The following is a 14449-nucleotide window of genomic DNA, read 5'->3' as shown; positions in this document are numbered from 1 at the left end:
AACGAGTTCGTTGACGGCATCTGTTTGCTTGAAACAACCTCCAGTCTTATCCACAGGACAAACTGAATATTGCATATTGATGCAAAGTATCCTCTGCTCCTTATACTCTTGCAATTTTGATGCTCAAGGACAATTTCATTTCCACTTGTATTTACTTAATTCCATAGCCATCATTCTTCTCCTTTGTATGTGGTGCTTCTTTCCATTCATTCTTCTGTGAAAGTATTGCTTCATTACCCCTTTATTAAAACTATATGAATAGTCCATGTTAGGTATTTTAGACGATTTAAAAGTCTAGCACATGTTTATGCAACTGACAGTTCTCCCTAATAAATATTTTCAGAATTGGCATTTGATTTACTGTTGTGACAATCTCTATTTCTGTAACTGATGGGTAATATGTAATATCCAACAGCTTGTTGTTTAATTCTGATGTTTTCTGGTTTCACACAAGCGTTATCAGTCAAGAAACCAAGTTCTGATTAATGCCTAATATATCTGGTTATTTTATCAGATCTAACAGGCAGAAATCCTTGAAGATGCTTCACCTTTTAAAAGTAAAGGAAGAAACAACTTGCTATTCACATACTACAAATAAACACTGAGAAATATTTGACAATATCGGAAAATATATGTTACTGCTTTTAAAGTGTTATTGACCATAATGTATTGATATGAGGATACATTACTGGTAAAAACTAAGTCTAACATGTTCAACTTATTACTAATTTTCTACTCAGAAAAACACTTTTGTATTTTCTTTAGTTACTTCATTTTATTTTTATATTTATGCAGCACTGGGAACAGAACTTTGAGTCTGACCCTTGGTGTGATAAGAAAGCCATTCACCACGGAGCTGCATTGCTTGATGGCATAGCAATTTCTAAATGTAAAACCCTCAGCCCTCACATTAGATATGAAGTCCTAAGAAACACTTAGCATGCTGTTTAAGTTAACCCATGATTTTGTTCAATGTCAAATACTATATGAGATCACATAAACTTACTTTATAATTATATGAACTTTTGTAGGTTAAATGAATTGAAGTATAGTAAACTATAATTCTGTATAAAGTTTGTTATACTTTAATATGACATTATGTAATCCATAATATGTACGTGATATAACAGAGGCTACATTAAGTAATAAAATGATAATTTTTATATGTTCTTATATAGTCTAGGCTATACTGGACTTCCAGCTTTCTATGTAGGATGAATAAGACCAGAAACATCTGTTCCTCCTGCCTCTACTTCCCTGATGCTGAGATTATAGGCATGTGACATCACAACTAATTAAATCCTGAGCTGAAAATATAGCTCGTTTTATTCCTAATAGCCAAGTTCTCACCCAACAGACCTATATTCTTATCCAAGAAATGACTTTTAATATTATATAACCTTCAACCTACTGTTTAAGGAATAGTAAAAAGGCCACAGCATATTTGTTATGAACAAAAGAAAAGTTTCCAGTTAAACTAAATATATAAAAATTCTCTTGGATGCACTGTAGTCTGGGAATTGACTCTAAATTTCATGCATAACAGACTTTCTGGTTTTCAATGAAGTTACATAAAATTAATTGTTTTCAGAACAGTAAAGTATACTAACTTGGAGTACTACATTGTTGCTATTGATATTGTGTTTAATTTGAGCTAATATTGGCATTGCACATGTTTAGAAATTCACAAAGTGACAATCTCTACAAATCAACATCCCAATGCATTTAGTTGCTCAACACCTCATACAGACTATCTTCAACCTCTAAAAATACTGTTGCAAGGAGCCGTTCATTTGTTCCCAGCCTCTTGTTCATTTCCCAGCAGCCTAGCAGCTCAGACCCCTGAAATAATAACATAGAAACTATATTATTTAAATCATTACTTGGACCATTAGCTCTGGCTTCTTATTGGCTAACTTTTAATTTAACCCATCTCCATTAATCTGTGTATCACCACAAGGCTGTGGCTTACAAGGTAAAGTTCTGTCTGGTTCTAGCATGGCTACATGGCTTCTCTCTTCTAAACTACACACATTTATCCAATACTGTATCAATTTAGAGGTCTTTTATGTCTGAATCTGTCCTATTGTGTATCTGTAATTCTTTACTGTCGAGGAGCACTTCTTAAAATGCTAAGTGCTTTTCAAAAACTTAAGCTGTATCATTGCTAGGGGAAATATGGCAGTGCCTGCTTGTCCTGCCCAGTCCAGCATGACTGAGTTGTTTGATGCCTCTGAGAGCCATGTTCACAGTCCCATTTTTAGGCACACAGCCAGTCTATGTTGCCATTAAGCAAGTTGTATCAGTCTCCTCACGAAAACTATTTAAATGCTTCATAGCTGGACGTTGTCAGAGTTTGCCTTGGCGGCATGGCCCGGAAAGCCAGCTTTCCAAATTGGCAGGGTTTTTTTTTTCCCTCAAGAGCAGAAATATATATACACAGTATAACAAAAGTGACCTTATTGTGGTGATGTGGGATTTTCCTCTGTGTGCTGTGATTACCATTAATGAATAAAAAAAACTGCCTTGGCCTGTTGATAGGGCAGAATGTAGGTAAGTGAGGAAAACTAAAAGGAATGATGAGAAAAAGGAGGGAGAGTCAGGGAGTAGCCAGGTAACCCAACTGGAGCCAGATGGAACTTTATCCAGTAAGTCACAGCCATGTGGCAATACACAGATTAATAGAAATGGGCTAAATTAAGATGTAAAAGTTGGCCAATAATCAGTTAGAGATTATGGGCCAAGCAGTGTTTTAAATAATATAGTTTCTGTGTGGACAAATATTGCATGCATTTTCTCATTTTGACTACTAGATTATTAAAAGTTCTTTAAAAAATGTATTATTTCTTTGAGAATTTTATTTTAATTATAATATCCCTCCCTCAGCTCCATGTGAGTTCCTGGTTTTAAGTAGGTATAGAGAAATAAATACACAGCATTAATAATCAAATAGAAACTATCCAGGGGTACTGAAGGAACTAGTGGAAACAAGGGTAAAAACGAGGTAGGTGTCAGTGTATAGGGAATGGCTAAACCGTATTTCATACATACGGGCTTACAAAATCAAGTATAGGGACTAAAGTAATAAAACAAAAGAGAACAACAATATGATAATCAAAGCATCTCACAGGGATTGATAAAGTCATTTCCACAGGCCCAAGTAGGGAACAGTGGAGAAATTCTAGGTCTCAAATCAAACCAAGACGAGTTCACATGTGAACCACATGAAATGATAATCTAATTACTTCTGAGCATCCTTTCTTCATATTTCAAGCATTTGGCCATGAATCAACATGTTTGTGCTATGCTACTGAAAGGGAGCATAGTATATTTCTGAGTTTCCAAATGGATTCACAACCTCAAGACATATTTATTCATATGACTAAAATGTATACATTTACATAGGTGCTCAGTGTGGTACATGTATTCTTCTTCTCCTACCAGTCTCTGAAGGAACAGACAGGAGAATCTATGAGTTAAAAGACTCTGTCTCCTACACAGCAGGTTTCAGGCCACACACTGCTAACCAGTGAGACCCTGTACCAAGGTAAAACAAAATCATGCTGCTATATTTAGGGAGGCGTCACATCACCATTCTTACTACCTGCTCTTTGGCCTCTAGCAAGCAGTAATATGTTCTGACTCTATATGTCTGTGATTCTAATTGTTGTCTGCTTTAGACTAAACATTGATGGATATATTGCCCAGTCAGTATTAAAAATGAGTAACCAATGTGTACGCTAAGAAGCTCCTACTGATCACCCCACATGTATATATACATATATACATAAAATATTAAATGTCATCTTGTCATGAGTTTCAAATGTGTTTTCGTAATTTTGAATGGTGTACACATTCTGATGAGCCCTCAGCATACCAAGGTTGATTAATATGAGACTTTTACACTTCTTCTCTGAGTGGATTTACCTGTAGCTAACAATTTTTAAGATGAGTTCCAAAAATGTATATTTTTCTCTAATTTCTTCTCCTTAAATGTGAATAACACCTGTGTCTGTCATTATCAACAAAATCTTCCAACAGTACTGATGTACCACTCAGCAGATTACATTGCATATGACAAATGTTTTATTATGTGCAAGAGAAGCTCACTTTATGCTCAGATAAAGTAACAAGTGGTTCACGTGGCAAGAAACTAGGTATGGTATCTCACAGTTGTTGGGAGCCTTAGAAGCTAGAAAACACCTCGAATTCCCTGGAGGATGGCTAATAGGAAAGTAAGACAGCGAACAGTTCTGAGAGAATCTATAGATTTCCAAGACTTGGTTGAGAACAAGAATGCCACCATGATGACAGTCTTGTGAGAACCTGAGGAGACCCAGGCTCGCCATACACTAGTGAGGGTGAGTCACAGGAAGTGAGATAATACGTGGACTTTTATTTTGGCAATAGTCTTCATATATTTTGTCAGGCAGCACATAAGATTAATTTATATTCCCCACTTATTTTTTTTGGCCTCAGCCACTCCAGCTTTCCTTCATGGGTGTTAATTCTAATGGGTGGCACAGTGGATCCAATCTCCTTTCTTGTCTATGTTTTCTTTACTTTCCCCATCTCATAATGCATAGGTTCTCTTAACAGTGTATGCAAACTCAAATGTCTGCATACATAGACCCCTTTCATAATCAGTATTTCACCAGCATGTGTTTAGTCCCAGAAGTATATGATCCAGACTCTCCTCACAGATACAGCCTCTAGGCTTCATCAGGTCATGAGAAGAGTCTGCTACTCAGTGAATACAGGGCTGGACCTAGACCATTCAAAGCCTTCAATTGTCATGATGAATTGATAATACCTAAATGAGCTCATTGTTCTGAATTGCATTGGGATTCATGGAAAATTCATTTTCTATGATGTTCAAAAGTCTATTTGTACTCAAAACCTTATAAAATTATCATCACTGAGCATAAAAATGACACAGAGGGATTTGTGGGATCAAACCTAAGAATAATAGAAATAAAGCTGCTTATTTTTCTTCCATTCAGAGGGTAGGAAGAAAGGAATTAACTTACCTGACCAGGCTTAGAATTCTCACAGACAACAATATCATATTCCCTGGCAAGTTCAGGTGGATTGTCATTGACATCGAGAACTCTAATGCCCACTGAGACGTGGCTCAGCAAATCAGGATTGTCTGCAAAACACACAGGGATGTATTTAGTATTTCAACACACACTTTAAAGGCTTGGCTTACAGCAAATCTCCTTAACGCTGTGGCTTGCCTCTAGCTCAGTATGCTCTAGTGTGATTTTTGGCAAAAGACAACTGCATGAAGTCTCTCTCTGCTAGAACTCATTAGCTCATAGAGAAGAAAGAAAAATGCAAGCCATGTTTTGACGTGAATACCAAAACCCCTCTCTTCCCATCAAGGAATTGCATATTATTAAGGATCCGGAGTGAAAGAAAGCTATCAGAATTCATGGTAAGCTGTCAGAACCTAAGAGATGAACAGCTGAATGTGGAAAACCCCAAGAAGAGCACAGACGCTGATAAAAAGCAAAGCAAAACAAAACCAAAAACATACAATCTGTAACATTCAAGGCTTGTAGCTAAACTTAGAGAAAATAGTAGGTGAGGTTTTTATAACACATGTTTACTATCATCTTATGTAAAACTGTATGAAGTTCGTAACTAGAATGTTTGATGTTAATAAAATCTAGCAAGGAATTTACATATACCAAATTTATTTCAAAATATTATATTATATTCAATATTAAAAATATTATATTATAACAAAATAAATAGTATTTATTATATATAATATAAAACATGGTCTCTATATTTTCCAGAAAGTTTATTAACTCTAAGATTCAGGATTAAAAAAATACTTATTTGATTTTTTTCTCTTTTGTTTCAAAGCATACAACTTAAAAGTGGTTTCAGGAAAACTAGGCCTTCCACTCTTGTTAACTGTCGTAGTTTTGATATATCTTTATTTGTCATTTTCTTTGTTATTGATGCCATGTCCTTATAAGATTCACAACAGTTTTCTGATCTCCAAAATATACAGAGAACTCAAGAAATTGGTCATCAAAAGAACACATAATCCAATAAAGAAAAATGAAGTACAGACCTAGTCAGAAAACTCTCAACAGAGGAATCTAAAATGGTTGAAAGACACTTAAGGAAATGTTCAACATCCTTAGTCATATGAGAAATGGAAATGAAAACAATTCTGAGATTCCATCTTACACCTGTAAGAATGACCAAGATCAAAAACACTGATCACAACTTTAGCTGGAGAGGTTGTGGGGTAAAGGGAACACTTCTGCATTGCTGGTGGGAATGCAAGCTGGTACAGTCCCTTTGGATGTCAGTGTGACAATTTCTCAGAACATTAGGAAACAACCTTCCTCAAGACCCAGTAATACCACTTTTGGGTATGTATTTAAAGGATATTCAATTGTACCCGAAGGATACGTTCTCAGCTATATTCATAGCAGCATTGTTTGTCATAGCTAGAACCTGGAAACAACCTAAATGCCCCTCGACCAAAGAATGGATAAGGAAAATGTGGTACATTTACATAATGGAGTACTACACAGCAGAAAAAAAATGACATCTTGAATTTTTCAGGAAAATGGATGGAGCTAGAAAACATTATTTTGAGTGAAGTAACTCAGACCCAGGAAGAAAATTATCACATATATTCATTCACTCATAGGTGATTTTTAAATGTAAAGCAAAGAAAAGCAGCCTACAACCCACAAACCCAGAGAACTTAGACAACAATGAGGACACCAAGAGAGACATGATATATCCAATCTACATCAGAAGTATAAAAAGACAAGATCTCCTGAGTAAATTGGGGCATGGGGACCTTGGGAGAGGGTTGAAGTGGGGAGGAGAAAGGTAGGGAGGGGAGCAGAGAAAAATGTAGAGCTCAATAAAATTCAATAAAAGAGAAAAGCAATGCTATTCTACAAAAGTAATCACCAAAAGTTTATATTGAGCACTCAGTCAATTTACAGTGTTGTTTTGGGTTGTAATTATAGGTATACATGGCCACATGCAGCTCACAAGATAAGGAGGAGACACATTGAGAAGGAAATAAACAATTTGAATAAAACTATATTATAAACTAAGTATATTTTTGGGAAAATTTCAGAAAGAATATACTTGGTCTATGATTATTGATATTTAATGAAACAAATAAGTTCACACTTACTTTAGAAAAAATTTTCCATGTAAAATGTGTCCCAGGTGTGGCAATGCACACCTTTAATCCTAGAACTTGGAAAACAGAGGCAGGTGGAATTCTGTATGTTTGAGGCCAGCCTGGTCTACAGAGTGAGTTCCAGAGTAGCCAAGGCTATACAGTAAAATCCTATCTCAACAAACCAAAAAAATAAAAAACAGAACAAAATAAAAAGTGTCCCATATTATTTTCTATCATATAAAATCTTTGAACTAATACAACACAATCTTCCTAATAACAGATATTTCGCATCAGCAGAATAAATAAAATAGTAGTGAACCACTCCCCTACCTTATTGAAATAAAATCTGCTGTGGTGAATATAAATATATACCCATGCATATATACATACACACATACACACTTATATACTACATACATACATACACACATGCCTACGTATGTGTGTATGTATATGTATACACATTTATAAATGAGATCTGTGTGGAGAACTACATAGGGAGAGAAGGGGAAGGAAGAAGTTGAGAGGGAAGGGAGCTTGTGGAAGAGGGGTTTATTTGGCTTAGACTTCCACATCACAATCCTACATCAAAGGGAGTCGGGGCAAGAAATCAAAGCAGGGACGAAAGCAGAGCCCATGGAGGGAGGCTGCTCCTTATCGTATCCCCGTGTGTTCTCAGTCTGCTTTACATTCAACCCAGGCACACCTGCCCATAGATGAAACTGCCACAGTTGACTGATGCCCTCCAAATCAGTTGGGGGAAAAAATGTTCTACCAATATGTGTCCACACCAGTCTGGTGGAGGTATTTTTGCTGGTTAGGGCATTTCTTCCAAGATAACTGTAACTTGTGTCAAGTTGGTAAACAGTAACCAGAACAAAAATGAATATTCTTAAAGAAGTAGAAGCTATCAATATAGCAAATTAATTACAGAACACATGGAACCACTGAACATAGAAACAGAAAACAAGAAATAAAGCACAGCACCCACTCATTCTAATGAAAAAAGCAGAAGAATAGTGAACCTAAAATGTTTTTAATTATGAAAACTAACAAGTCTTATTAACCAAAGATAAAAGAACTTAAGAATAAGTCTAATAAATTATGCATGAGATCTAACTCCAGAAGTTTTTATTGAATTCTATTAAAGAAGAGCTAACACAATTAAGATCTGTATTATGTCTGTGGTTAAGGAGACAAAATCACATAAGCAAGACTGCTCTCTGCAGATCGATGTGTGGCTTCAATATAATTAAATACTAACCCCTGGAAACTTCTCATAAAAACTGAAATTTGATTCTTAGTTTTATAAACACAAAGGTTATTTGGACTTTCAGGGGAAGTACACAGGGAAAGAGACTGGATCCATGCTTCACTGAAGGCTCTTTATCATATTAAAAGTACTGTGACAGCATCAGGGAGACACCCAAAGAGAAACAGAAACAGAATTTGGGATGACTGAGGACCCTGAAAGGGCTCTGTAACAATCCAGGTAAGATCAATTGAAGGGGATCATTATATCAAGGCAAGATTTTCACTCTACTTGGTGTCCACATAGCAAGGAGAAATAAAGTGTTAATGCTGATAAGTATTACAGTAATAAATTAATTATTATTTTATTTTGGCAAGGTATACACTGAACCTTAAAATGTATATTGAGGGACATAAATGTATATCCCAAACTACACATAAATTTTGAAAATATATTAACATGAATATATGATTAGGAGGAAAATTCATAAAAGCCAGCATATCGTAGACATAAATGAAACAGTGACAAGCTTGACGTCTGGGATTTTAGCACCCTCTGAGTTGTTCCCATATGTGACAAAAGAGCAGTTTGTCAGAATTCCGCTATGGAAGACACATTGACACCACAGGAAACTGACAACAGATTTTTCTCTAGAATAAATAATAAATATATTACATGGAAAGAAGCAAAATACTAGCACCATGCAAATTTAGACTGAAAAATTAAAGTATAAAAAATCCAATATCACTAAAGAAATAAAAGTTACTCAACTAAATTACCATTTTATGCCAACTAGATTGACATAACATTATACTGTTGATAAAATTAATGCAAGAATATGATTGGCCACAACATATAATATTAGGTTCTGTATTTTTGTGACAAATATCCAGCCATTTCTATGGATTTACAGATAGTAAATTTATTTTATACCTTCACAACCGGATCAATTAATGACAACTTCAAAAATTAGGGATTCAAACAACAGATGAATCGAGACAATATCAATAAAAGGTCTATATCAAGGAAAATAAACATAAACAGCAACATGTCCACTCTGTGGCAAATGATCTAGAAATAAAGCATAGCCTGAATCATTTTCTCAATAAAGTTAGAAGAGCATAAATAGCTATAGTAAAATTAAGCAATACAGGAAAACCAAATAATACAAAATTAAGTAACAGTGTTAAAGGCTGTTTCCTCTAGGATAATGTTCTTAGCAGCAACACTAGTTATTGCTTTTAAAAAAAAAACTTAAAGACATTATTTGTTTGTATGTAGGTATACATGTTTGTGAGTGTGTATGCACGTTCACACGTGTGTGTTGCTCGTGAGCAACAGCATACGTGAGGAGGTCAGACTAAAACTTAGAGGCATCAGTTTTGCCCTTCTGCCTTATCGAATTGGAGCTCAAACTCAAGTTATCAGTCCTGGAAGCAAACACCTTTACTGGCTTAGCCATCTGATTGGCTCTGCCAAGATTAATTCTTAGATAAAGACATTTACTTAAAATCTGCCTTTTAGTATCCCATGAATGCCTTTCTGCAGTTATTAAATAGTCAAAAGTAATACAAATAAGTAGCCTATAATTCATCCATGTAATTACCAAAACCTATTATTTTATCCTCAATGCATAATGTGATACCTGTGGATTTTTCTACATATGTTATACATATAAAATAAATACATATTTGCTCATGCTAATTAAATACTGACTTAATTTTGTATATTTTTGTGTATGTGTTTGTGTGTGTATGTGTGTGTGTGTGTGTGTGTGTGTGTGTGTGTGTTGTGTGTTTCAGGAGGTAAAGAGGAGTCAAAATGCTGTCCTTTAGTCAGACTACACTTATATTTGCAATGGAAACTAGTTTGGTGGTCTTCAATGTTTCTTCCTCTGTCTTCCAAGAATATTACACCCATGTGCTCTGCTCATTTCATATAATAAACCCTTATAGTCAGTGTAAATCAATGTTATGGCCTTTGTCTGAAATATATTTGGCATGTGAATCTTTGCTAATTCTTTTTAAGTTTTTTGTTTTGAATTATATAATAATTCAAAAATGATCTAGTTTACACAAAGCACCTTGGCAAAGCCAGTATTTTTACCATTTGTTAGTATCCCTATTTCCGGTCTTGAATTGGCCTGTATTGGCCTATATTTGCATATATTTACTCTCCTGGAATTACCTATACATTTCATGTTTCTATATCTCACATTTTGTGCAAAGGAAACTATCCCAGAAACTATTAAGCATATCATGGTATCCTTGCCTTAATATGTCCTGGGTAGGTGGGTAGATTCATCTTCTCCTACACTTGGCAGTCAGAGGTGAAAGCAGCACCAATGAAAGCAAAAAAAATGAGCTTTTTATAAAAGGATTCTTCAGAGATGGCATCTCTGGTAAGAACTTACAGAAAAGAGAGAGCAAGTCTTGAATGCAAAATGCTCTGTGCTTCCGTGCCTGCCTGTCTAGTTTGTATTTTGTTTGGCAATTGGCGTGCAGCTGAATCCATTCCATGTACACTCAACCACTCAAGACTGAGACATGGCACTGCCCACGTGAGGTGCTGCTTTTACATTCCCAATGCTGAATAACTAGGCCCCATTATAATCACTAAAATATAATCACTTAGGATCAGACAAGCAAGTTTTTATTAACTCCTAATGCCATTCTGCATTGAGTGGGAAAATAAGCTGTGAGCTTAAGCTAAGCACGTTGAGAAAGTGTATGAGTACAGTGCTCACACGACAACACTGTGTGAGACACTGAGTAAGAATAATTTAGAGAGAACCATGCATGATAGAAAAAGTTTAATTTACTTCCAAACTCAAATTATTTAGAGTTCCATATTATTTTAACTAAACATAATTTTAATTAGCAATGTATTTGTGAACTGGACACTTCTGATTCTTTTTTCATTGGTCCCTATGCTAGCACTTCATTTTGACTGTCAACCGTCTTAGCTCCAAGTTTGTTTGTAGATGCTGTACCATGTTTGTAAGATTAATTTTGAGATCTTTTTAAAAACCGCTAATGGATTATTTGTTCTTACTCTTTGTTCTTTTTATATCTTATTTCTAGAAATAAGACTTTGTATCCTTCTTATAATAATTTTAACAAAGTGCATTATCATCAGAGATTCTTAAATACTACTTCAAGCATTCTGCAAACTGGGAAACTTGCAAATTTGCTATATTTAGTCCTTAATAGTGCAATTAGCTGTCTGTTTCTTGTAAGATGCAATTAGAACATCATACAAATATTGTAACAGTGATCATGGAAGAAAGTTGAATGGAAAGATTAATCACGTAAAAACAAAATTTATAAAAAACCAAAAGGTATGTGATGTCAGTTCTCTAGTTGTTCCTTTAATATGTACTTTTTTAAAAAAATGTATTTATTTATTAAAAATTTCCACCTCCTCCCATTTCCCTCTCACTCCCACCCCCCTCCCCTCAGTCTCCAGTTCTAAGAGCAGTCAGGGTTCCCTGCCCTGTGGAAAGTCCAAGGTCCTCCCCCCTCCATGCAGGTCTAGGAAGGTGAGCATCCAAACAGACTAGGCTCCCACAAAGCCAGTCCATGTAGTAGAATCAAAACCCAGTGTGATTGTTCTTGGCTTCACAGTCAGCGCTCATTGACAGCCACATTCACAGGATATATATATATATATATATATATATATATATATATATATACACTCACACAGAAATATATATTGCACATATATATTGTTTCACAGAGAAACCCTGCCTTGAAGAAAAAAAAAATAGTTTGCAGCCTTTCTTGTCTTTCCAATCATTTGAATCTCAGTGCTGAACAACTGTTTTATTCATTGAGTTAGGGCCTAGCTTTCCATACTACCTCCTTGCCTTCAGATTCCTCCCTGGGAAAACTTTTACAAGTGTTTTACCTTCAATTCTGTAAAATTCAAATACTCTTTCTTACAGGATTCTGGCAGAGACGGAACCTTCTTTTTTTCTGTTTACATGTCGCTGTGATTTGTTCTCACCTATAAGAGTAACTATAGTTGTTTTTTGTTTATTAAAAACGCTATCCAACATTCCCTTTAATTTCCTATTAAAAAAAATCATTTGACAAGCAAAAAATTTCAATCTTTATTTTTCTTGTTACAAGTTTTTGTGAATCAATAGTGAGTTCTCTCCTCCCATCTTGGGTTCTGAAATTTTTACACAAGTGTCAGACCTTTGTTCAAAGTACTTTTATTTGCTGACCAAACTGTATGTAGAGTAAAATGTTTTATTATTAAAACTACCTCAGTATTTATGAACATCCCATAATATAAACATTTTCTCATTTTTTCTCCCTCACTTCTACTTTATTTGACCTTGTTTTAATATCATGAAATCAAATAGTATTTTAAATAATGCATTATTACTGATATGCATTTTTTGGTATCTGATTGAAAATTTAACAAGCCTAGCTTTATAACAGTAAATCATTGAATAAAATTTATATAACTGAAAATTAAACTAACTAAATATGTCAAAATTAATTGATTTCACACAATAAAAATAATATTTTACACATTATACATGTGTGTGTGTAGTTTAAAAATGCAAAAAGAGGGAACTTAGAATTAAACCATCAAAATACATCTCATGCATCCATCTTTTTTTTTTCAGTGAGCATACTTTAAGTTTATTTATTTCATAATCGTTATTCCAAGTCCTAGAATAAAATGAATTACTTAAGGGAAATCCATTCTCTTCAGGACATGGCTTTTTCCACTGTACACACAAATACCACAGTTCCCAGTAGGTCTTCAGTGTTATTGCTTGGCAATGACACAAGTTTCAGGCTTCAAATTTAAGTGGTGCCTTTGATCTTAGAGAAATGAACACTGCCTTTGTTCTGTTAAGCATAACTCCAGAGTCAAAATAATCTACTCTTATTTGAAATTAAGACCTATAACTGCTCACATTGATTATGAAATAAATTCGAAACTGTCCTTTCTTTAGCTCTGCAAAAAATGACGCGACAAGTCAGTTCAGTTAGACTGAGAAGACCTAGCTGAAATTTGTCCTCTGAAGTCTCTAATATTTCTGAATCCCAATATTTATTTCCCGTCTTAGTATCCTTACTTATAATGCCCGTGAAGACTATTTTAGCTTTCATCTTTATACACTAGAAAAATTCATTTCATCATCAACTCTTATGCTCTCCTTTGAACTTGCATTTACAGCTATGCATCTGTGCTGACTAGAACATTATCAACTGAATGGGGAGACATTTATTTATGAAGAAATAGTCCATCCAATACATCATTAACAAGAGAAATCTGACTCTTTTATTATTTTCATTTTTCAGAAAAAGTAATATAAATATAATAAAATTTTCATTCAACATCATCAATTACAGATGATCATTTGATTATTTTTAGGAGAAATGGAAATTATAGGAAATATTTTAGGAAATAATCACATATGTTTTAAAATATCCAAAAATTATATATTCATAGTATTTGTAAGCTTGATTATTTGCCAAGAACCAATTTCTCTGTGAATGACAAAATTTATATTTTAGGATATATTTACATTGTTTAGAGCTAATGCCAGAAGCCTATGTCAAGATACATGTTGAGATATCTAAGACCTAAAATTGACTTACATAAAGAAATAGGGTGAATATTTTTAAATATAGCAGTGTTTCTTCTTTGCTTGAAATTCCTTAAGATTTTATGATTGTTTTATCTTTTTTTGGAATTGTGTCACTTAAGAAAATCAAGTTACATTATCCATCTTAAGAAAGCTTTAAGCTTAATTCTAGCACTCAGGAGGCAGAGGCAGACAAATCTTAGTGAGCTCCAGAACAGCCAGGACTGTTACACAGAGAAACATTGTCTCGAAAATGAAGAAGAAGGAGAAGGAGAAGGAGAAGGAGAAGGAGAAGGAGAAGGAGAAGGAGAAGGAGAAGGAGAAGGAGAAGGAGAAGGAGAAGGAGAAGGAGAAGGAGAAGGAGAAGGAGAAGGAGAAGGAGAAGGAGAAGGAGAAGAAGAAG

At 34.6% G+C, this 14449-nt stretch overlaps 1 protein-coding gene across 4 annotated transcripts in view; it reads right to left on the bottom strand.

Moving 5' to 3' along the window:
- The window catches only part of Cdh18 (cadherin 18), an 840836-nt gene that overhangs the window by 22273 nt on the left and 804114 nt on the right, over window positions 1-14449 (bottom strand). For all 4 annotated transcript variants that reach the window (XM_085676602.2, XM_048457031.3, XM_048457032.3 and 1 more), the window contains one exon: window positions 5031-5152. In XM_085676602.2, the coding sequence (XP_085532728.2) occupies window positions 5031-5152 (122 nt within the window). The remainder of the gene's footprint in view (window positions 1-5030; window positions 5153-14449) is intronic.

Source organism: Myodes glareolus, chromosome 15 (genome assembly GCF_982192425.1).
Source record: "Myodes glareolus chromosome 15, mMyoGla1.1, whole genome shotgun sequence".
Lineage (NCBI taxonomy): Eukaryota > Metazoa > Chordata > Mammalia > Rodentia > Cricetidae > Myodes > Myodes glareolus.
This window is presented reverse-complemented; position numbering and strand designations above follow the sequence as displayed.